At 43.1% G+C, this 22,162-nt stretch overlaps 1 protein-coding gene across 1 annotated transcript in view; it reads right to left on the bottom strand.

Annotated features, from left to right (window-relative positions):
- Window positions 1–337: 337 nt before the first annotated feature.
- The window catches only part of uvrag (UV radiation resistance associated gene), a 90,351-nt gene continuing 68,526 nt past the window's right edge, over window positions 338–22,162 (bottom strand). The window contains exons 14-15 of the mRNA XM_031740215.2: window positions 14,004–14,095; window positions 338–2,731 (exon numbers count right to left, since the gene is read on the bottom strand). Of these exons, the coding sequence (XP_031596075.1) occupies window positions 1,873–2,731; window positions 14,004–14,095 (951 nt within the window). The 3' untranslated portion in view covers window positions 338–1,872. The remainder of the gene's footprint in view (window positions 2,732–14,003; window positions 14,096–22,162) is intronic.

The raw sequence follows: 22,162 nt of genomic DNA, 5'->3' as shown, positions 1-22,162 counted from the left end.
AACTCAGTTTCTGTGCTTAGATGTGGACGAGGAAAACCAAGATCATGTCAGTCAGTTGTATGCCCACTAGTGTCCAGTGTCAGCTGCAAAGGGATTATTACAAATCGCTTCATGCATGTATGGGGATTTTGAATGGATGGACAATCTCTGGAATCTCTTAGCATTCCCATGTTAGCTCAGGGCAGTCGTGCAACTGGAAAGTTGGTGGCTCCAGTTTCTCCAAACACTTCCATTGAAGTGTGAATGCTTCTGTGTGTGAATGAGATGCTTGAGACAGAATTACTGGTGTTTCTACTTTTGATAGGAACTATTCCAAACAAATGCAAAGAGACGACTCTTAAATGGGATACATACACCCATGCCATTGGACCGCAAGTCTTTAATAACACCCCAAAAAATCTCCATACAAAAGTATATGTACATGGTCACTTACTGAACTGTATGGTTATGGAAATGATCTAATATGGTTCATCTTTCAGTTTTAAATACAATAAATCCCAACAATCAGCAAACACGGTACTGCATCGGAAACACGACGTGCGCTGCCAGTGGAAAGTCCATCTTCATCAAGGCCAGCGGTGCAAAGCAGCTGTCCAAGTCTGGACCCGGATACTGGTTATGACATCAGTCTACTACATTTGACAACATTCGTGAGTGAATTCAAACTAAATATTGATTTCTTTGCACACACAGTTGCTGACAGACATAAATAATGCAAAAACTGAATACCAGTGCAAGAAAGCATTGGGAGCAGGGAGACGCTAAATCACAGACGGTGGGATTGAGACACTCGTTATTAACAGTTAGAAGAGCCTGAGTGACATTCCAACAGACGACGGACACGCAATGACAGGTTTTGGTCTACTGAATGTAAGAATCAGTGGACATGTCATTAAATTTATGCCGATGGAGTATGATAAACTTAAAAGGTAAAAGCTGAGAAAAAAAAGACACCGTATCCCTGCCAAGATCTGAGCGCTTCAACCTGCCACTCTTAAGATCCTCATTTAAGACCTGAAGGAGAAACTCGAGCCCGTGAGGAGAATGACGAGTGGGTCAGGCTGTCGAAGCAGAGGAGATGCAGCGTGTCACAGTTAACAAGTCTCTGACTGGGCTACGGGTTCCAGCGCCCACCTCGCTCTGTGGTAGCAGAATACTGCCGTGTCCTTGGGGTCATTGGTGGGATTACTCCAACTGTGATTGTGTGACTATGGTGACATGCTGATGTGAGGTGTGTGCACACTCACACACTTACTTCCAAGTAATCCCTCCTCAAGTGCCCACTGTCATACACCCTGAATGAAGGCTCGGGAAGCATTTTAACATTTGCTTGTACAGTCAAAGGTGGAATTACTGGGACATCCGACTCTCAAAAAGAAAAACCGCACTAATTCAACAGAGTAGCAGAGTGATCAGGAGGGAGCTGTGGAGGTACTGAGCTGCACTCTGGCTGTGGATCTAAAACGAGGCAAGGTGAAGGCTGAGCGTTATTTTATGGTCCCGTTTACTGGAACAACAGAGGGGGGATTACTTAAACTGAGCCTCAATCCTTCTATGAATCCAAAAGGTCTTAACACTGTTTTCAATCGGTTTGTAAAATATATTAAAGTTTGCATGAACAGTAAGAGCACCGCTTGTTGTCCCAGTACTTGCACTTTCAACTGCTTCTTATTTAAAAGTTTATTATGGAAATGTTTACAATAAGTGCAAATTGGTTGTTTTTCCAGTAGAGCTCCTACGATGTTTTTATGCTATGGTTAAGAAGCAAGAGCCACACATGTCCTCTAAGCCTCGCACGCCCTGCGTCGCATTTTTTCCAAAAGCATCTGTGCAAGTTTCTTCCTTCCTTCGTCTCTCCTCGGGTCCTGTGACTTACTTCTCAGAGTTCTTGCGTGGCCGACGAAAACTGGACATGTTCTCATTCAGTGCATAGATTCGCCTGGAAAACTCCTCGAAGCCAGCCATGTCCAGCTCTCCCAGCACTTGTTCATCACACTCCACAGCCACGGCATGGTCTACAGGGATGCAACGGTAGTCATCCAGCCGGGCTTCATCTGCTAATCCCAACCCCATCCCCAGACCTAAACCAGTGGCCTCTGTGCCCATGATCTCCTCGGCTTGTTCCACTGAGCAGCGCAGCTCTGGGACCAGGCTGATGGGCGCCTGTTCTAATACTAAAGAGCCATTCATGGCACCTGCGTGCTGGGCAGCGGGCATCGTTTCTTCATCAGTGTCCTGCACTGCAGAAGAGTTTGGTGCCACTGAGCTGCTGGACGGGTTCTCCCCCATGTCATCACTGTTGTTCTCTTTATGTTGTTCGCTCTCTCGTTCAGCGGTTTTACGTCCTTCTGCCTCCCCCGCTGTGCCTCTAGCCTCCTGCTTCTCTTCCTTCTGCTCTTCCTCCACATTGGTTTCCGTATTCGTGGAGAGGTCAAGTGGGGCCTTGCTTGGATCAAGGGAGGATGACAGGTGTGTGGGTGATGGTGACGGTGAAGGCGAAGGTGGTGCCAGGCCAACCTGGGACTTTCCCTCACTGATGGCTGTATTGTAGCTGGGTGGAGGGGTTGCTGGCTTGTATTTAAGCTCTGCTTCAGCCTCTGAACTCGCCCTGTTCCTCAGGCCTCGGTCTGGGGAGCTGGTGTGGCAGGGATAGGCCAGCTCGGAAGCTGCAGACACACCGAGGTGGGACTTGGTGGGCACTGGGATGGAGCTAGAGACGTGATGTCGGTCACTGTAAGGAGTAAAGAGAGATATCGAATAAGTAAAGACATTTAAAAAGCAACGATAACAAAGTGCCTCTCTATATGACGGTACCAAATTAAAGATAACATATAGAGCTGTGCTCAGAGGTTTACATGCACTCATCATTGGCGTGAATGTCATGGTAACGACTTCTTTGAACTGATCTTTTTGCAGGGAGGAATAATTGTACGCTGTACACCTTTAATGACAACAACTGCTTGAGTTTGGATTCATTTTCTCTGATCCATACACGGTCAAAAGGCCTACACATGCACTCACTTAAATCTTTTTAGAACTTGTCCTGAAGGTTCAACCATTTAACCAAAGCCAATTTAACCAATACCAAGGCCTCTCAACCTGTTTTCAGTGATCATGACTGATTTGCAGTTTCTCCTTGCCAGCATCTAAGGGATTTGGATTGACCAAGATCAGGAGATCTAAGAAGAGTGAATGATTTGCACAAGTTGGAAAGGCCTCTTTTTCTAAACAACTGCTGATTCCAAGATTGTGTCACCACTTTTCTATGCTCTGGAAGAAACTGTCACCTTCAGATAAGTGAAAAAGGCCAACATTAAGCTTGTGGAAGGGCCTGACCTCGTTGAAAAATTGCAGCCTATTTTTACAAGCAGAGTCCGTTCTAGGAAACCTGGAAAAAGAATGACCATGACTCTATGTACTGTACCTTTTTAGAGTGAAGAGGCTGTCGCATAAATGTGATATTGTAAATGAGAACATCTGCAGGCCATCAACTAACAACGCACAATTTCTTAACATATATGCAGCCAGGTCAATTCAACAATGACCAGTGCAATCTCCCAAAGCAGAGGATTATGAATGAGCTGACCTGATGATGAGGTGAGCAACGCTGCAAGTAAAGCATATAGTTATGGAAGAATCAAATGACACCACAACTTTAAGTCCTGAACTTTTATTATTGCTCCTCTTTAATAAATCCAAACAGTATTTTTCAATGTCAAAAGACGGTTTTACACTGACACCGTTTGTTCAAATCTGTTATAACATATTGTTCGTATTTGTAACAGATCAAAGATCAATTCTGCAGCCAACAGAAGAAAGTGGGAAATCCTAAGAAGACTTTCCCCTGGTCCAGCAGCAGCTGCAGCTCTTTGTAGATCGCTTCACCTCACACCACTCAGAAAACATTTGTGCGCTCTGTGAGAGCACTATACATTCAACTTCTGCTTGCTGGAAAAAGCACAGCAGGCGCCGACCCAAGTATGTCAGACATTTTCTTCCATCACAGATAACAGTCTTCGGATCGCCCCGCCCATAACCTGGAGCCATAAATCTATTTAAACGGGCGCCTCGCCGCTTATTTCCGATAGCAAGGCCACGTATAATTCATTGGAATACTCTGCTTAAAATGACCATTCTGGTGCAGAACAGCCGGGGTTAAAGGTGAAGCAGGGCCTAACTGTGAATCGAGGTCAAATCTCTGATCAGTCAGACATGCAGTCGTAACAGACGTCCTTATAAAAGTTTTCCTGTCACTGACACTCACCGAGGAAGTCTTCTTTGTAACATTTGACATCAGTAATGACAGCACTGGTTGACACGTGTGTTACCCAAAGGTCTGATGGACAGTTTCACCACCAAACCCATGACAGCTTGTAAAAAGGACCTTGGGTCTGACCCTCTCAGGCATCCTGCCAGGGTGGTCCTGACAGGGACTCACTAAGCAGAGTGGAGAAGCTCGCCTAGTTTTAAGAGAAACGTGTCAAACTTCAAAGTGCCTGTGATGCAGTAAATGAGAAACATTCACAGTCTGAAGCTCCAGTATGAAACTGCTTATTGTAACAACCTGTACATACTGTCCCTCATGGCTCACATTTAAGCTAACTGGAGGCTTACGTGGAGATGTACACGTTGGATCGTCGAACAAGGCCAGGTTCAAAAAACAATAAAGGGAAGAGGTAATGACGCTATGCACTGAAAGAGTTCCTCCCAAGTGTGGTTGACAGGAGCTAGGCTCTGCTTTACTTGGCAGTACAGGTCAACCAAAACACATCATCTGCTACAACTGCTCTCCTCCAACAGGCACATGGTCAGTCCTGAGGCAAAGCGTATTTGGGCAAATTGGAAACAATGTGCTCTTTACCACCTAATTTTCTGGAAACATCAATAAGAAGAAGGAACAGAGCGAGAAGCTGAATGATTTGCCATCTCAAACACTTATCTGTAACTTTCCAAATGGAACCATCATGGCCTCCTTGGAAGCCAGTTCAAAAAAAGATTCAAAACCTGAATCAGTGGAAACGCATAAAGGCAGATGCCGTGAGAAGTCATTTTCCATTTAAGTAATTGGAAAATGTTGTTCAGACTGAAATGTAATGCACATTTGGAAACCGAAGAAGACCGAGTAAAAATCTGAAGATTTCCACGCATCATTTATAACAAGCTAGTAAACGATTACTATGTTTTCTAGTTTGACCGATTGATGTCTGTTCGGCAGTGGCTGATTAGAAGCCTCTGACTTTAATTAGAATCGCTTATTTTCTTCCAGTCCTCCCTCCAGCTGGCTCACCATTTAACTCATCTGCTCCGATTTCATCTATGCCAGAGAACAATGCATTATTGACACTGGCATAAAATCACACGGTCACCATACAGTCTTTTACAGAATGAGGAATTTTGTGTTTGGACCGTGTTACTTTGTTCCACTCAGTTTCAAGGTTAGGCTCCTATTACTGTCATTACTTGTGTCAAATTGTGCGGCAGAGTATTAGCAACAGAGGAGACTGGGTGTGTCGGGGAGGAAGCCAGCCAAGAGAATCTACGAGCAGGAATACATTTTTCTTTTTCGTGAAACATTTTAACTGTTATAGCTATTTCGTGCTATTTAATACTGGCAATTAGGTTAAATATGTATGACCATATGTGAGAATGTGTGTCGATTAATCATGTCATGAAAACACTTCCTAAAGTTGTCTGGAAAAGGCGGAACTTAAAGTGGTCACATTTAAATAATGCCAAGTGCTTATATCAAGCAGCACAGGGTAACTATATGTCTTGTTAAATAAATCCAGAGCTTATTATGAGTGTTTTCACATAGAAGGAGTGGTGTTAGGAGCATCTGACCAATCACAAACATAGATAAGACTTGGAAGGAAGTTGTGTCTATGAATTCGTATCTATTACTGATACTCACGGGCGGGAAACAGAGTTTAGATGCTCTCTAAAAACCCTAAACCCTGCTGTCTATGCACAGAGGGTGGAAGGAATTTCCAGGAATGGGGTGTTATTGTCCGTTTGGATAGTAGACACTGATCTCTAGGTCTGTAGTATATGACGATGTACTCAGGTAAGAAGTAAACTACCTTTGCTTTGCAGTAAACCAAAATTCTGCTTTATAGTACTTCCATTTAGAGTTACTATATAAAAATATCAGAACCACAGTTAACCTGAAATTCAACAGTTTTGTAAGAGAACGTCAGGTGAGTTACTAATTGTGGGTGACGCACAGATATTCTTCCACGCCTCAGATGGGTTTTTTCAGCTGCTCTCTGAGCTCCTTTACTTCTGTTTAAACATATTCAAAGTCAGATCACATCCTTTTTTGGGCTTTTTCCAATAATTGTGAAGATGATGCTGGTGGTAATTTAGAAATGCTGTCATTACATAATGCAGCTTTGACTCCATTGTTTACAATATTCTCGGTAGTCTGCAGCACGTGGAGGATCACAGCAAGCTGCCAACTGAATGCACTACTGGAACGTATATACAACACTGTTATCGTTTTACATACAGTATAAACACCAATGACACCATCTTTTCCTCTTTTTTGACACAATATACATATACAGTATATTTATATAGAGTATTGGCCTGCACGTGTACACCACTTATGAAGATGAGATGCTGTAATCTAGGCTTGAGCTCTCAAACTTTCTGTGCAGCTTGGACTCATAAGAGGAGCTTGACATTTCACGCCGACTGGAAGAAGACCTGTTGCTCCCTAATGTATGCTGTGCAGCTCCACAGTTAGCACAAGCTGCTCACCTACAGGAGACATTTAAGTCTCACTGGGCCCCGGCCTCAAACAAACTACACATTATAAAGGCTACTAACAGGCCTCTGTCTAAATCATCAAGCCGAAAACTCGACTTGCCAAGCCAGAAATAGCTGTCTTTCCTCCTAAGCGTTTTGCCTTCTCTCTTCCTTTCCACTGCTGTTGTCAAACCTGGCACATTTCAAGGCGATTCAGGAATTTGGTGAGTCAAGCCTTTTTACTGTCTAATCCCCTGACAGGCTTCACAACACGCCCCCGATCATATCCAAATGCTGCTATGGCGTCACAGGTTTTGGGCCAAAGCTAACAACAGCAGATAAGACTTGTGCGTTTGATGTGGTTTAGGGAAATCCCTGTGAAACGACTAAAGTAAACATTACTAAAAACGTGATACGTGGTATGGTGGAAGCTAAGTTTTCTTTTTGCTTTATTAGAGTGGCTCTTATTGACTGTCTGGCCTTTGAAGACAGAGACTGACCACAGCACAGCATGTGGAGCAAAAGCTGGGAACATCCTCGCACTACTCAATGGTGCTGATGTGCTACGGAAATTACAAAGACAATCTGCAACACTGATATACAGTATGTATGTATACACAGTGTGTATGCAGTATGCATGTTGCTACCATCTTCCTGCGATCTAGTCCCCTCAAAAAGTCAGTACTCTCTACTATTTATGACGAGCCGTGTACAAACCCCACTTAAGATGCATAGAAAGCCTGGGTTGGGTCAGTGGCTGTCAAACTCAGGTGTTTGGGACACAGACGACCACGCGGGGTGGGGAGGGGTATTTATATTTATCTTACATATTGTCAGAATGTAAGATATTAAAAAAACTAAACAAAATGGTATCACAACTTTTTAAAAAAGGTGAGAGAAAGAGAAAATATATTCCCAAATGAGGAGGAATGGATGCTTGGAGACTAAATGTGTATTTACACTAAATCCCATGAACATGAAAAAGGAAATGTTCTAGAGTTCTTTCAGAATTATTGAAAATACAGCAATTCCACAGACAACCTGTCAAGCTTAACGTCCCTTACAAATGCTTATTTTTGGTGTATAACTCAAGAATTTCTCTTCCTTTTTTTGCACTGACAGGAGCGCAGCTGTCTAAATATTACAACCCTCGGTGTACTTCATGCAACACAAATCCTTTTGCTAACTTCAGTCACTGTGGGGTTTTGGGGAAGATTCACATCCACCAGCTGTGGCGCTGAATGTGCATGGCTAGGCGCCCTGCCACACCTTGCTCCCCCCACACACGTGTACGTAGCCCTGCTTCCAGGCACCGGAGTGGGATTAGGACCCTGTGAACTTCTGCCAGGCCCTCAGCGGATGCGGAGCGGCAAATGGGACCATGTTGAACGTGTTTGCTTTGATGTCGACAGACTGTGTAGTTTACAAAGAACTGGTTTCTGGTGCTGTCTCTATATGCCTCTCGATAATAGATTCACCATTTTCCCACTGTTTCTCATCCTTCAGCGAGATTAGAGGAGAAAAAAGAAAAAGAAAAAAACTATACTGCTCATTTTTCACCAGGGCTGCATTGTATATACTCTGACATGTTATGATGTGTTTCTGAGAGAGAACTGTTTGGAAATCTATTAAGATATGATCAGCAGTTTCCCAGATGAGCATCACGAAGCCCACTGTATAAAAATGACATACGCTCTTATAGATTCTTACACGCACTCTGCTTTTCCATTCGGTCTGTATAAAATATCCAAGATGAACCCACTATGCACCCGTGGTGTGGGTATGAATTATTTCTATATGTAGGAGGGAAATGTTTCCAAATCTGTTCTGGAAACAGTTCCCTGTGTCATAGCCTTCACCACATCATTCTTGTTTGGATGTGTGGAAGGAAGAAAAAGGTGGCAAAGAGGCAGACAGGCAGCTGATTAGCCTGCTTCTCACAGGCTATATAGCAAAATTACCTGCAGTCATGTAGCCTCTTAAAAACATCCATATTTCATAAGTCCCAGCTCCAGGAATTCTATCTGAATTCAGCCTTTTTAACCCGACAGGAAGAAGAACCGGAACTGACGTGGATAGAAAGCAGCGCAACACTGCGTCTAACATGCATATCCGTCTTACACCATCCCAGAGACTCTAGAATATTTCCTGGTTACAGTGAAGCTGTACTTTTAGACAAAATGTGTTGGTCAACTTACTAAGTAACACAAATGAACAAATAAAATGTTGAAAACATAAATGTACGTACATTACTCTTCTTGCTCAGAACAGGCTGTTTCGGTTGGTGTACAAGGAGCAATAAAGGCGGATAGTTTCTTTTTTCAAGCAGCAGTCAGAAGTTGAGAGATTTGTTCATTCACACCACTTTACAGAGGATTCTTTCATCAACAGAGCTCTGTATCAGGCTGGACTTTCATCTGGGCGAATCCAAAAAACACGGGGCTGCTCCATTTATAGAAGTTACATAAGCAACATTACATCAGTGAAATACTGGACCGCGTGTCTTATGACGACACTTTGAGCAAAGACAGTGGGCATATACATTATTACTAAGCTTCTTTTTGCTATTTTAAGATTTTCTTTTTTCCTGTGAGTTACTGCAGGTTAGAGTAACAGTAGGCTACAAAAGCTACTTAAGCAACCATTTATCTAGCCGGGGGAGCTTAATTTAGGTGGAAGACCTAATGGAATGATTAAAGAATGAATCTAGTTTAGGAACGATTTTTTTGGGGAGGCCTAGAATTAGTTTTTATTCATTCCACAATGGAAAGAGGAGGCTGTGGTTCTATTTGTGAAAGTCAGAGCTAGGGCTGTGCGATATGACCAAAATCTCATATCCCGATATTAAGACATCTATCGTCCGATAACGATATAAATCACAAAAATGTAACATTTTCTGTAAATTCTGTGAATGTCGGGCAGCTTGACTTGTCTGAAGTGTTTCCAGCTGGGCGTCGTACCTGGAGTCGAGTGTTTTAACTGATGCATGAAACGATACATTTTTAGACATAAGTTGTAACGGCCGCCGTTTTCTTTGTGAGTATTTATTACACAGCGTGCTGCGGGGAAAAGCCTGTTCTAACGTTTGAGTCTAAGGTTTATTTTTTTAGCACCTGGCGGCTCTTTTTTTTGCTTCTCATCCGTAAATACTCTGCATCTTTCACGTGATTCAGTTTATTTTGAAAAGTCTCAACAGGATCTTGAGCTTTATTGTGAAAGGTTTATGTGGAAAATAAACAAGCGGACACGAGGTGGTTTTACCGTCGTTGTTGCTAACGACAACACATAAAAACAAGCGCTTGTCCGTCTGTAGTGTGGTTATATTAAATATAAGAGAAAGAGAGAACTTAAGGAAATTAATATAGCCACTACAGTGACCATCAAAATAATGAAAAAATGTTGCCGTAAACAGTTTATTTTGCGACACCACGAAACAAACGATAGCGTAAAATGAAACGATAGACGTTTTTATATCGTCATCCGATATATATCGTTATATCGAACAGCCCTAGTCAGAGCAGAGGCAGAAAATCCAAAGACAGAAACTAAGAAACTAAAAAGATTTTTGTGAAATGTAAATCCAGTGGAAATCTAAGGAGCTTGGAAAGAAAAGTGGACCTCTTTAGGTTTCTCAAAGACGTTTCAGCTCCCATCTGAGAAGCTTCTTCAGTTCTAAGAGCTCGGTGGAGAGTCCAAGGTATTTAAGCCCTGGTGGGAGTTGCTCCTTAAGAGGGTCCCCGACCCACTATTGATCATGTGCCTCATCATATAAGTCAATGTGTGAAAACAGGTGTGGGTCATTATCAACAGAGGTTTCAGGGGAAACCACTGTGAGACAGTTTCTGACCAAGAAACTGTCTCACAGCCGGCTGTTCACCAGCGGTGCTAGTTTCAACTATGCAAACACAAACACTATGTCCAGACGAACAGAATCTACGTCTTTTATTTGGTTTCTCTGTCCAAAATGTGAACATTGGCATCCTCGAAAGAGTGACGAAATGTTGTTCCGTCCATTCTGCTCACCCTAGCTGGTGTCTGACCTTCTTTACTGTGCATCTCTGCTGATTGGATGAAAGCCCAGTTGGGATAACCACATGTTTAAAGAGGTTTCTTTACATGCGTGTGTTCCTCTTCTTTCCCTTCTGCCTCAGAGGGGACATTTTCTGCCCGGTGTTGCAGGGTCCTGATTACTCCAAGTCTGTGTTCCAGAGGGTGGTGGGAGTCAAAGAGTCGATACTGGTCTGCGTGTGTGGGCTTCCGATAAACTTCAGCATTGAGGTTTCCATTCTCCTCAATGTACACAGCACAGTCCAGAAATGGCAAACTATTATTCTTTGTACTATTCACTGAGTTGATGTGAACAGTGAAGGATTCTATTTCTTGGGTTTTGATTTGTCATCAACGTATCCGTACCAGTGATTAGGTACTGTTCCTTTAAAACAGCAAAGAGCCTTACTTTCCACTTCCACAAGGTTTGCTACAGTGGGTGACACTGGGGAGCCCATAGCACATTCATGTTTTTGTCTGTAGAAACCTTCATTGTATTTCAATGGCATGTCCTTCATCCTGTCTTCCTTCTCTCACCCCAACCGGTCGCAGCAGATGGCCCCGCCCCTCCCTGAGCCTGGTTCTGCCGGAGGTTTCTTCCTGTTAAAAGGGAGTTTTTCCTTCCCACTGTCGCCAAAGTGCTTGCTCATAGGGGGTCATATGAGTGTTGAGGTTTTCTCTAGGGTCTACCTTACAATATAAAAAGTGCCTTGAGGCGACTTTTGTTGCAATTTGGCGCTGTATAAATAAAACTGAATTGAATTGAAAAATTAAAATTGAATATTTATAATATTTGGTTGTAAGGCAGAGGTCTAAAGTGTGCAAATCTGATTGGGGGTAAAGCTAATTCTGTTCTCTAAGGCACTGTCTTGCTCTAGTCATTTTCTGACCGTCTCCACTGCCTCAGTTTTAGGTATGTAGGTGAAGTGTGAGACCACATCAAAGGGCTCTATGGTTTCATCTGGATCCAGTGTAAATTTCTGATTTGGTCTTTGAACTGAAGAAGCTTCTCGGATGAAACGTCATCAAACTCGTCTCTGAAACTCGCAGATAACCATGACCTGGATGGCTGAGAACCCACACCAACATAGATCCAGTGAAGTTGAGTCCCAGAACATAAACATGGACAGCATACCATTGTGGGTTTCATTTGAACATACACACATATACTTATTAAAAGAAAATTGTTACCTTTGTGTGACTCTACAACTATTGTCCTAAACTTTCTTCTTCATCTTCTTTATGTCTAATATCTGTTACAATTTCCTGTTGTACTGTGCTGTATTGAGTAGCTAAATGGCAAAATATCAAAACTTAACTAAAATAGTTTTGCTCAATAAGTACGACAGGGTTTAAAGACGACTTAGTGTTGTGGCACGCCATCAATTATTAGTCTTCAGAGGTGCCTGTAGGCAGACAGAGTGCGCTTCCAGTCTTTGTGCTAAAATAAACTAATCAGCTGCTGGCTGCTTCATATTTACTCTACAGAAACGAAAGTGAACATCAATCTAGTTCGTACGTATTTTCTCCAAATGCCGAACCATCTAATCGCTGTGGCAACATAGCTGAAGCTCTATATCTTCTGACAGTGCTAATGACAGATAAATCTGTAACATGTGTTTGTGGCTCAGTGCTGCTCAAAATGATGGGAACAGCAGTTTCTTTCACTCAGCTGATGGCTTCTGAGTCAGTACAGAGCAACTCTCATCTCTGTCACTGTGGTCTCGTTGTCACACAAGAGCGTGGCTGTGGAAAACCGCTGCAGAAGACTTCCACTTTCTTTAAAACCTTCCACGCGCTCGCGCACACGCACACACAGCTTCAGGGTTAGCAGACCCAAGCTTTCATCTCATCTATCTTTGGGCTCTTCCACTTCCCGTGAAGATTTTTTGGGGGTGGGACAGAGTTGAGAGCTCGAGCTTTTCATGGCTTCTTTCCTTTCAAAACAAAAGATTATTCAATTAATGTGTGTAATACACATTTTCCCCTTTGCTGACCCTGGGAGAGGAGATCAAAGACAGCTTTGTCTTTTATAGGGAAGTGGAGCTGAAGTCTGATGGAGACCAACTCCCAGGTTTTAGTAAAGGGTTACTCACAGGCCATAAGACTGGAGCAGAGATCTAAGCATTCCACTAGACAAAGTAGCTGCTGCAAAACTCATTACCCACTCCTCTTTTTTTTTAGATGTAGGGGAATGATGATGTGCAGGGACGTTACATCATCATAACTTAAAACAGTGTGTTCTTTTAGCAGCGCGCACTTTGAAAGTCTTTTGTAAATAACAGCCTACGTGACAAACCAAGCGCAATGTTTAGTGTCAGTCAATAATGAATGGCTGCACCAAATCTTTATTTTCATTTCCTACTAATGTTCTGACTACTGCGCTGTATATTCTCTATTAATCTGTTGTTTAAGACAGCGGTCCCCAAACTTTTTTGTGCCACAGACTGGTTTATGTCCGACAATATTTTCACGGACTGGCCTTTAAGGTGTCGCGGATAAATACAACAAAATAAAAACAGTACCGGTACCAAAAAAAGAAGATTTATTCAGGGAAGCTGAGTTAATGATAAAAACGATAAAAACCCTGAAAACCATAAATTTCACACCCAAGCCTTAACTCTTGTGGCCTGGGACCAAACGACTCATGGCCCGGGGGTTGGGGACCACTGGTTCAAGATACAAAACATGAATGGCACTATTGCTGATTAGCTGACCAATTCAAAAGTGTTAAAGAGTCTGTTTGTTTTTGGCAGCAGTGCTACTATTAGCCTACTTTAGCCCATTTCATGGTTGAAATCACTAACAGGGACAAAAGTGTTTGTAAGTCAGAGTGTTGAAAAGTGTCAGACGGAAGACTTTGTCTGTTTGTCACAATGTACGGATTCTTCTAATAGTTCAGCTCATTTGAAAAGTGTGCTTGTCATTACTGATGTAAATCGGCAGCTTGTGTGTTTAGAAATGTGCGCGTTGTTAGCACATCTCCAGCAAAAACGTCTACTCCAAAGTTAGCGTGTTTGAGACCGTAGCACCATGTCCACTTGCTGTGCTTAGTAAACTTTACAAACTATCAACTTGGAATATGGTCTATACAATGAATTTAGCTAAACACAGCTTGCGTGTGAAGCTGCATGTGTCTCCTCCACAGAGCAGATTTTTGAATCATCTTTAGCACCCACTGTACAAAGTGTCTGCGTCATTCTTACCATCGCACCATCAGCCCATGTTCCAGGAAGTTCTTCAGGTTGGGTAGTGTCTGCTGCAGGTCTGGGGTGGTCAGTCCATGTTGATATCTCAGCTGCAAGACAAGGGAGCCACATGCTGTGTCATTAACTCCTGACAACCTACCACGTTGTACATGTAACCTTACACGAAGCGTATGGTGGGCCGGCACCGCCGCATTTAACTCTGACACATGTGCACAGTCTCCATGTTTACAGGAGATAGAAATATTACCTACAGAAGAAGTCTACATTCTTTCGCCATGACACAGTACTATTCTCCCCTTCAGACTATTACTCATCTGGACACCGAGTGGGCAGTCTTCCCTGATAACAGGCATGTGCGCTAATATGTAAAGTGTGTGGAAAGACAGGAGATGAGATGCGGGTGGCAAGAAACAACAAACACGTTACTGAAACATCTGGATGAAATGGGGCAAAGACAGGACATTAGAAAGCCCATTACATTTTCCCATGATCTCTCTCTCTCTCTCTTTAGTAGGCTGACTTCTAAATTTGGCCTTGAACAGTCCCCTCCTTTTAGCCACGGCACTTTATTTCATGATGATACAATCAAATCTTACATTTAAAAAAAAGAAAAAGTTTCAAGGCCACCTTGAACCTCCAGCACTCGTGCCAGAAATATCTCTTCCAACAGTTGAGTGATGTCACAGCAAGCCATCAGTTGTCCCAGGGAGTTTATTTAACCTATATCACTGAACAGCAGAGGAGCATCATGCCACACGTCTAGCTTATATCTCAGAGGCCCCTCTATCACATACACACTGCCTACACCGGCTCACATCTGTTTTGTTTCCACTTGGGTGCCACAGCAACCACTCAAATTTCTTTTTTAAACACTTCTGTGGTGAAGAGATGAAGCGCACATGACTATGACAGTCCACTCACTCAGGATGCACTCAGATGCAGCTCGTTGATATATGAGCACTTAATGGATAAGTGGCCTAACTGAAAAAGGAATTAAGGAGAAATAAATGTTGAGGCCTCTGAGGTCAAAGGTTAGATTTACCTGTTTACAGTAAAAGAAGAGACAGATGTTTTCAAGGTCGTCAGCAGGCCTTCAGAAACGTCCACACAAGAAAGTTTTTTTTTTCTTGTGGTAAACTTTGCTGTAGTGGCACAGTAGCCACACCTAACATTTAGGTTTCACAATCCGGTGCTTTTGTGGGGCTCTCTTAAATGATTTTGTTGTATGACTAAAAGGCATGATGTGTGAAGTGATTGTGGTTACAAAGCACAACTAAAGAGTACCGTATTTTCTGCACAAAAAATCTCAAAACAGTGCGACAGTGCGCCTTATGTATGAATTCTGGTTGTGCTCACTGACCGATTTTATGTGGCACACGGCGCTCAAAAATCTGTCTTAATGTTTTAGTACGACTTTGGTAAGCTACGAAGCCGCACCGCTGGATGGATTGTTGGAGCATTACGGCTACCGTAGTCAGGAGCCTCGCGGAGTAATCTGGGTCCTAAACTCCGTCTGCTTCAGGTCCCAAAGTCAAACGAACACTGCGGCATCACTGAGAGTTAAAAACTGTCTAAATTCTTTCATCTTTAATAAAATGATCAGCGTTGCTGCTTTACCGGGTGTAACAATTAAGTTTAACATCCAGGCATCCATGAAAACAGGATTTATTATATTTAACAGAGTTAGAAGTTAGCAGGAAGTTAGCTCGCTAGCTTCCACCTAAACATGACATAGCATGTTCTGACTGAGAGATTTCTGAAACAGTCAAACGTACAGCTCTGCTATCACTTCCAACATAAATGAAGACAGAAAACTAAACAGCAGTGACGTTTGTAGGGTTACTGAAGTTGGGCTAGCTGGTATATAATGATGTGCTACGTGATCGCTAGCGACACAGCTATGTTAGCATAGCATAAACACAGTGAAGCTGGAGGATGAACGCTAACCACTCGTTAAAAGTTAACATGAGGGTTCCCGATGGTTAGGGACAAATGCAAGAGAATTCAACATTAATGAATCAATGGTACGGAAGTGGAGGAAGCAAGAAGAATGAGTTGAGTAAAGTTTGACTTATCTGAGTGTTTTGTTTCGCTTATAATCCGGTGTGCTTTATGGTCTGAAAAATATGGTACACGATAAAAATTCCCCAAATTATATTTATATGCATTATTTACCCAAAGACATAAGTTTCATTGTATAACCAACAGGAGAGCAGTGAGGCTTTGTAGAGGATTGCTGCACACTCGTCTCTCAGCCCACAACACAGAGACCAGTGGTAACTGTAAGGATATCCATCTGAAGCCAGATTAGGACCCGTAACAGCGTTGATGGAGCTGATCTGCTAAATTCTGCACAACTTGTCAGGATGATGTGGTACTGTCACCCCAGCTGGCAGGTGGATGGTGTGAACACAAGTTGTAGTTTGAAAAGATTAAACAGCAAAAATAAGTTTGGCAGTAAAAGATCTTCAAATATGAGAAACCCAGACAAACACCAAGCGTGGCTCCTGTAAAGCTTGATTAATAGTAAGTAGAGGCATAAAGGCACTGAAACAAAAAGGGCCACTCGACATAAATCCCCTTCAATGTCAACAGCTGCCAGAATAATGTGCACACTGTATGGCATGAAGGGTACAGTATGTGTATGATGGACTGAAGTGTTTTGCATCAATCTTGCAGTGTGTTTTTGCATGTGTGTGTTCTGGTCTCAAATGGCCCGTGTCTGTTAGGGGAGCACCAGAATCAACAGCTCTGACAGTATCAGAGGGAGGTTTTATCAAATACAGTTCATAGTGGGGGAGTCGGAGACAAGGGTGACACCTCAAAACCCAGCTGATGATGGAACGGTCCAAAACCTACGAGAACAACACAGAGATCCCATTCATGGATCAAGGTAAACATCGGGGTTCTGACCAAGAGATGGTGGAACTGGGTTTGAATCGTTAGGCCAAGATCAATAACACCAACAGATTTAGACCCAAAAAAGAGAAAGCACAGCAATGTCAGCAAAGTGGGGCTGGCTGCTAAATGCTACAAAAATTCAAAACCCTTTCCCACCTCACATCAATCCCAGAGCTTTAAAAACAATAAAGCAGAAATCATGAATCAGATATAAGCACGGAATAAATATAAGGTTAAAGCCTTTGTACAGCATAATATATGTTTTCCTTCTCAGTTAGGCAGCGTAACAAAATGCTATCTTTAAAATCCGATTACTTGGCCTGTGTTCATGAGTGTGTGAAAAACACTGATGTCAAATTACATGGCTGTATGTTTGAGTACGTGTGGAGGAGAAAAAGCATGAGCCTGCATTTGTATGTGTTCCTTTTATTGTTTTCCTTATGATTAGAAAGTACGCGGCGTACAGCAAGCGGATATAAGCGAATACGAGAGAGTGATGGGTGACGTTACAGTCTCGCTCCCAGTGATCTTCATCACTGTGGAGGCTGGCGTGAGCGATTTAACTTCTGATGTTTATGGTCTTGTTTTGTGCGACATACAGTCGACCCTCCTGTCTACACCTGGCTCTGTATGACATCATTGAGAAAGAATATTCCTAATATAGTCATGTCAGAAACATAAAGACACCTGTGGGCACAGAAACCGTCACTCCACCTGGTGTTCAAATCTTCTTTCTGCAAGGGGCAGCCAAGCAGAAGAAAGTAGGCTTAATAGGAAAGGGAGCGAACAGCTTGTTTCAGAGGACGAGGGACTGCACCAAGACGTAGTATAGGGTAAGAAAGGATTATTACTGAACTGCAAATCATGCAAAACTGCTCTAGGACCATCTGTAGACAAATATATCGTGCTGGAAATGAGCGCAGTAGGTATAAATATGTCCCTCCTGAGGAAGCCCATATGTGGTTGCTTTGTATTCTGATGAGGAACATGGCTGGTTCTTTATAATGTATGCCTCCTGCAAGCCAACACTGAAGAATTCCAAACTCTACCTGCATGGATATTCACTCAAGCCAAATCTCTGCCAGTGTGCACCAACAACACTTGAGCTAAGTGTGTGCTTGGCAGCAGTGCAGAGCCACCAGTGCTGGGCGACTGCAGCTTCACACTGTCTCTGTAATGAGGTGTTAAACACATTCAGACAGTTTGTAAGGCTGAACGCATACAGCCCTACAGCTGACCCAGCGCTCAGCCAGCCAGACTATCAATATTCATAAACCAGTCTGGCCCTTCCTGGTAGAAGCTGCATTAAGTTTCTCCTCAGGGTTCACAGGGTATGTGTATATATGAGTGCTGCTTGTGGCCTTTGTGTAGGGAAGAAATTTTTCCTGTAAGCTGGCTTTCAAATATGCAAGCATCAACCCCCTTATTTCTTCTTCTGACCCGCCTTCTGATCTCTAGACACAAACAGAAAATCAAAATTGGAACGTAGAGAGCTGAGAATATTGTAAAAGAAGATGAAAATTGTGAGAATCCAGCAACAGGGGGTCACAAGCCAGTTTACTCCCCATTTATCCAGGCCTGGGATCAGCAATGCCATGAAGCTATGGCAAAGAGCTGCTGAAGCTGGGTTAAGAAGAGAGGTAGTGATCAGTGAGCAGTGGTATGGCTTTATACTGAGAAAGAGCACTACAGATGTGATGTTTGCTTTGAGAGTACTGATGGAGACGTATAGAGAAGTTATTGTGTCTGTGGATCTAAAGAAAGCATATGATAGATCACCAAGACAGGAGCTGTGGTACTGAATGAGCAAGTCAGGAGTGGCAGAAAAGCATGTAAGGCTGGTGCTGCACATGTATGAGGACCGTGAGAGTAACATATGGGTTTAAAGGTAGAGGTGGGACTACATCAGGGATCTGCTCTGATGTTTGCAATGGTAATTGACAGGCTTACAGATGAGGTCAGGCAAGAGTCTTTGTGGAGTATGATGTTTATGTGATCTGTAGTGAGAGCATGGAGAGGTGGAGGGATGGACTGGAGAGAAAAGGAGTCAAAGTCAGTAGATCGGAGACAGACTACATATGTGTGAATGATAGGGAAAGGTTAGCATGAACGCAGTAACAGTAGCCAAGGTTTATGAGCTGAATTACCTTAGGTCAACCATCCAAAGCAACAGGCAGTGCACAAGAGAGGTGAGGAAGAGAGTGCAGGCAAGGTGGAGTGGGTGGAGATTAGCGTCAGGGGTGACTTGTGAGAGAAGGATAGCAGCAAGAGTGAATGAAAAGATTGGTTGAGAGATCTGCTGTGATGTATGGTTTGAAGACAGCGGCGCTAACAAAAAGATGGAAGGCTGAGCTGAAGATGATCAAATTAAGAGTGAGCAGAATGGACAGTATGAGAAATGAGTACAGCAGAGAAGACAAGGTTAGAGAAGCAAGGCTGAGATGGTTTGAAGACCTCAGAGGAGGTTTACGGATGTAAAGAAAGAGGATGTGCAGAAAGTTGGTGTGTCAGAACAGGATGCTCGAGATATGATGAGATTGACGCAGGTGATTCACTGTGGTGACCCCTAAAGGGAGCAGCTGAAACAGCAGCAGTGAGAAAGACCTGATGCAGCTTAATGGCTTAAAGCTGGGTGTTATTTCCAACTCTGTGCTCCATGAAAGCTTTGACTGCAGGATGGAAACAAACAGCTAAACAGGAAGGTTTAGATTCTGGTCTAAAAATTCAAACTGTTTTTTGGGAGTGTGTCGCTGACACCAAATAAAAAACGACTTGTTTTCTGCTGCACACAGCAGGATTGAACTTTTGTGCAAAACAACAGCATGCAGAAACAATCTCAGTGTTTCTGTCAGCAAATACAGAGCCGCTCAAACAATTGCTCAGAATCAGATCACTTGAGAGAGCTTGTCATTTCCAGTTTCCCTTTCATACCTCCTTGTGATTTATGATGGAGTCATTTACGTGTTTGTGCACGAGTAAGGATGCGTGCTTTCATGCTGCCCACAGGGTTCCTTGTAATAGGGCTAACCATGCCGTGGCAAGAAATTCCCAGGGCCCATTGAGGACAGCTGAAAGGTGAGAGGATCTAGTTCAGGGTGAGGGGGTGGATTGGGGACACCCACTGGGGCTTTTTCAAATGATGACATAGTGAAATCGATCTAGCAAGGGATCCTCGCTGCTGCACACAGTTCTGTGTATGTGTACATTCCCTTCAACAAAACCCACTCAGGGCTTTGGAGACTGCAGCGTGTCTAGTGGGTAATCAGTCTGTATGACAGCAGCGTTTATTACGAGTGTGTGAGTTTAGAGAACGAGTGCAACTGACCCATCACATCTGAGAATTTGGGGACTCATCCCTATTCATCATCAAGATAAAGGAACAGCCCAAAGAATGCAGCAGTGTATACAGGCCCAGCTTGCCAATCCGCTGGAGCCATGACCACACACAAACACATGCAAGCTGAACAGGGCTGGCGGGAACCAGTCAGTTTACAGTACATGCCACCCATCATTTGGCAAAATCTGCTTGTTTGCTCTGAACTCTGTAAAGACACTAAACAAGTACAGCCCCACTCATGCCGTGTATTACCACTTCCCCGAGTTTGTCAGTACTAATCACATTCAGATTAAAACCACTAATATGGCCGGGCTGCTGAGAATTTTGAGGTTTATTACTGACGACGCGTTGCAGAAACGGTCGCCCAGGTAACTGGTTTCTGAAGTCTGTTTTTTCTTCTCTTGAGGTTTCGAAATCAAAAACAAAAGTCACCATATTTAGGTCAGAGAGTGCTTATCAAGTGGTGCTAACAAGCCTGGGTAGCAAGCTGCACCCCTGGTGCTAAATAATAAGCTAATAAAGTACTCAACTTTAACTCATCACAACTAATGCACAAATTTCTTGAATGGACTGTACTGCACAGTGTGACATATTATTTATCATGTATTAAAATGCTCCAAAAGGCTGCAACAGGTCAAACACAGTCAAGAGGTCCAGTTCAGACTCGAATTAGCAAAGGTGATGTCTAGCAGACAGCCACTGCCGACAGCTGAACACCTGTCAGTTACAGCACACTTCATTTTTCCCCTTGGATTCGCCCACCATAAAAGGGTAACTATCTGTAGTGGAACCAGGCTACAAACATGCTTTTCATGGTGTAAAGTTGGTGCCATGTTCTGTTAACTTTAACATGACAGTCTCTGGGTTTGACCCGCTTTTCCACTCCAGAAAATGCCATTTTTACCATTTCTACACTAGCTTTGTTTTTCAGCATTACAGGTTGCTATCTGATGCAGCCCAAAACCTGAACTTGATGAGTTAAAAGGTGAAAGTCTCCAAATCAAACTCTGCAGGATCATATGCATGCCTAGCCTGTCCACTGGGGTAAAGACAGGAATGGTTATTTTACAGAGCACATAGGTTTTACATGCTCCCTGGGGAAGGTAATCAGGGAGCTCATTAGGTCCTATGACAGCTTGTTATAAAGGGGCTAACCAGGGGTTCCTCCCTCCACTGTCCCTGTGGTCAGACTGTGTACGGGATACTTCAGCAGAGGCGGCGAGGCTGACCCAGGCATTAGTTTTCATCCTTGGACCTCATATGTTGAGAATTGGAGCTTTGGGAGATAACTTGCCACAGACAATTTTTCAGAGCCGTGCCTTTTCTGTTTAAGATGATTGATTCATGAACAGCTTACATAACAGTGAATGAAAAAGAAACAGAGTATACGAAGAAATAATATTGCAAGAGCTGAATGATATATTGGCATAGCAAAATCCCCTGTAACAAATTATGACCATTAGTGTGGACTAATTTGTTACAGTGTAATTAAACTGTTCCCGTCACTCCTCTCATCATGATAGATGGAAAGTCTGCAGTGCTGTTAATTGTTAAGCCAAAGCTAACACACAGACCATGTTTTAGATTACTATTAAAAATCTGGTCAATTCTAAAAAGCCCAATAAAACAGTGAAAAAGCGTTACTGTAGCTAATGTTGCATTTACCTAAATTCGGACCGATATGGGTTGTGATGCATATGGACCATCCCTCTGTTCAAGTGAGACATGCAATAAAATAGCAGTTTCTTGGCTGATTAGAGCAGCTTTTGGGCAGCTGTGGTGTCTTTTCGGGTCGTTTGGCTGGTGCGTGAAAATCACCCGCCCCACACGCAGCGCGCGTGTGTGGCCAGAACTGCTTTGCAGATGATTTCCTCACACTCGATGGCAGCAGTTCCATGTTTTACTGTTCTCATTATAG

This window comes from Oreochromis aureus, linkage group 10, assembly GCF_013358895.1.
Source record: "Oreochromis aureus strain Israel breed Guangdong linkage group 10, ZZ_aureus, whole genome shotgun sequence".
Classification (NCBI taxonomy): Eukaryota; Metazoa; Chordata; class Actinopteri; order Cichliformes; family Cichlidae; genus Oreochromis; species Oreochromis aureus.
This window is presented reverse-complemented; position numbering and strand designations above follow the sequence as displayed.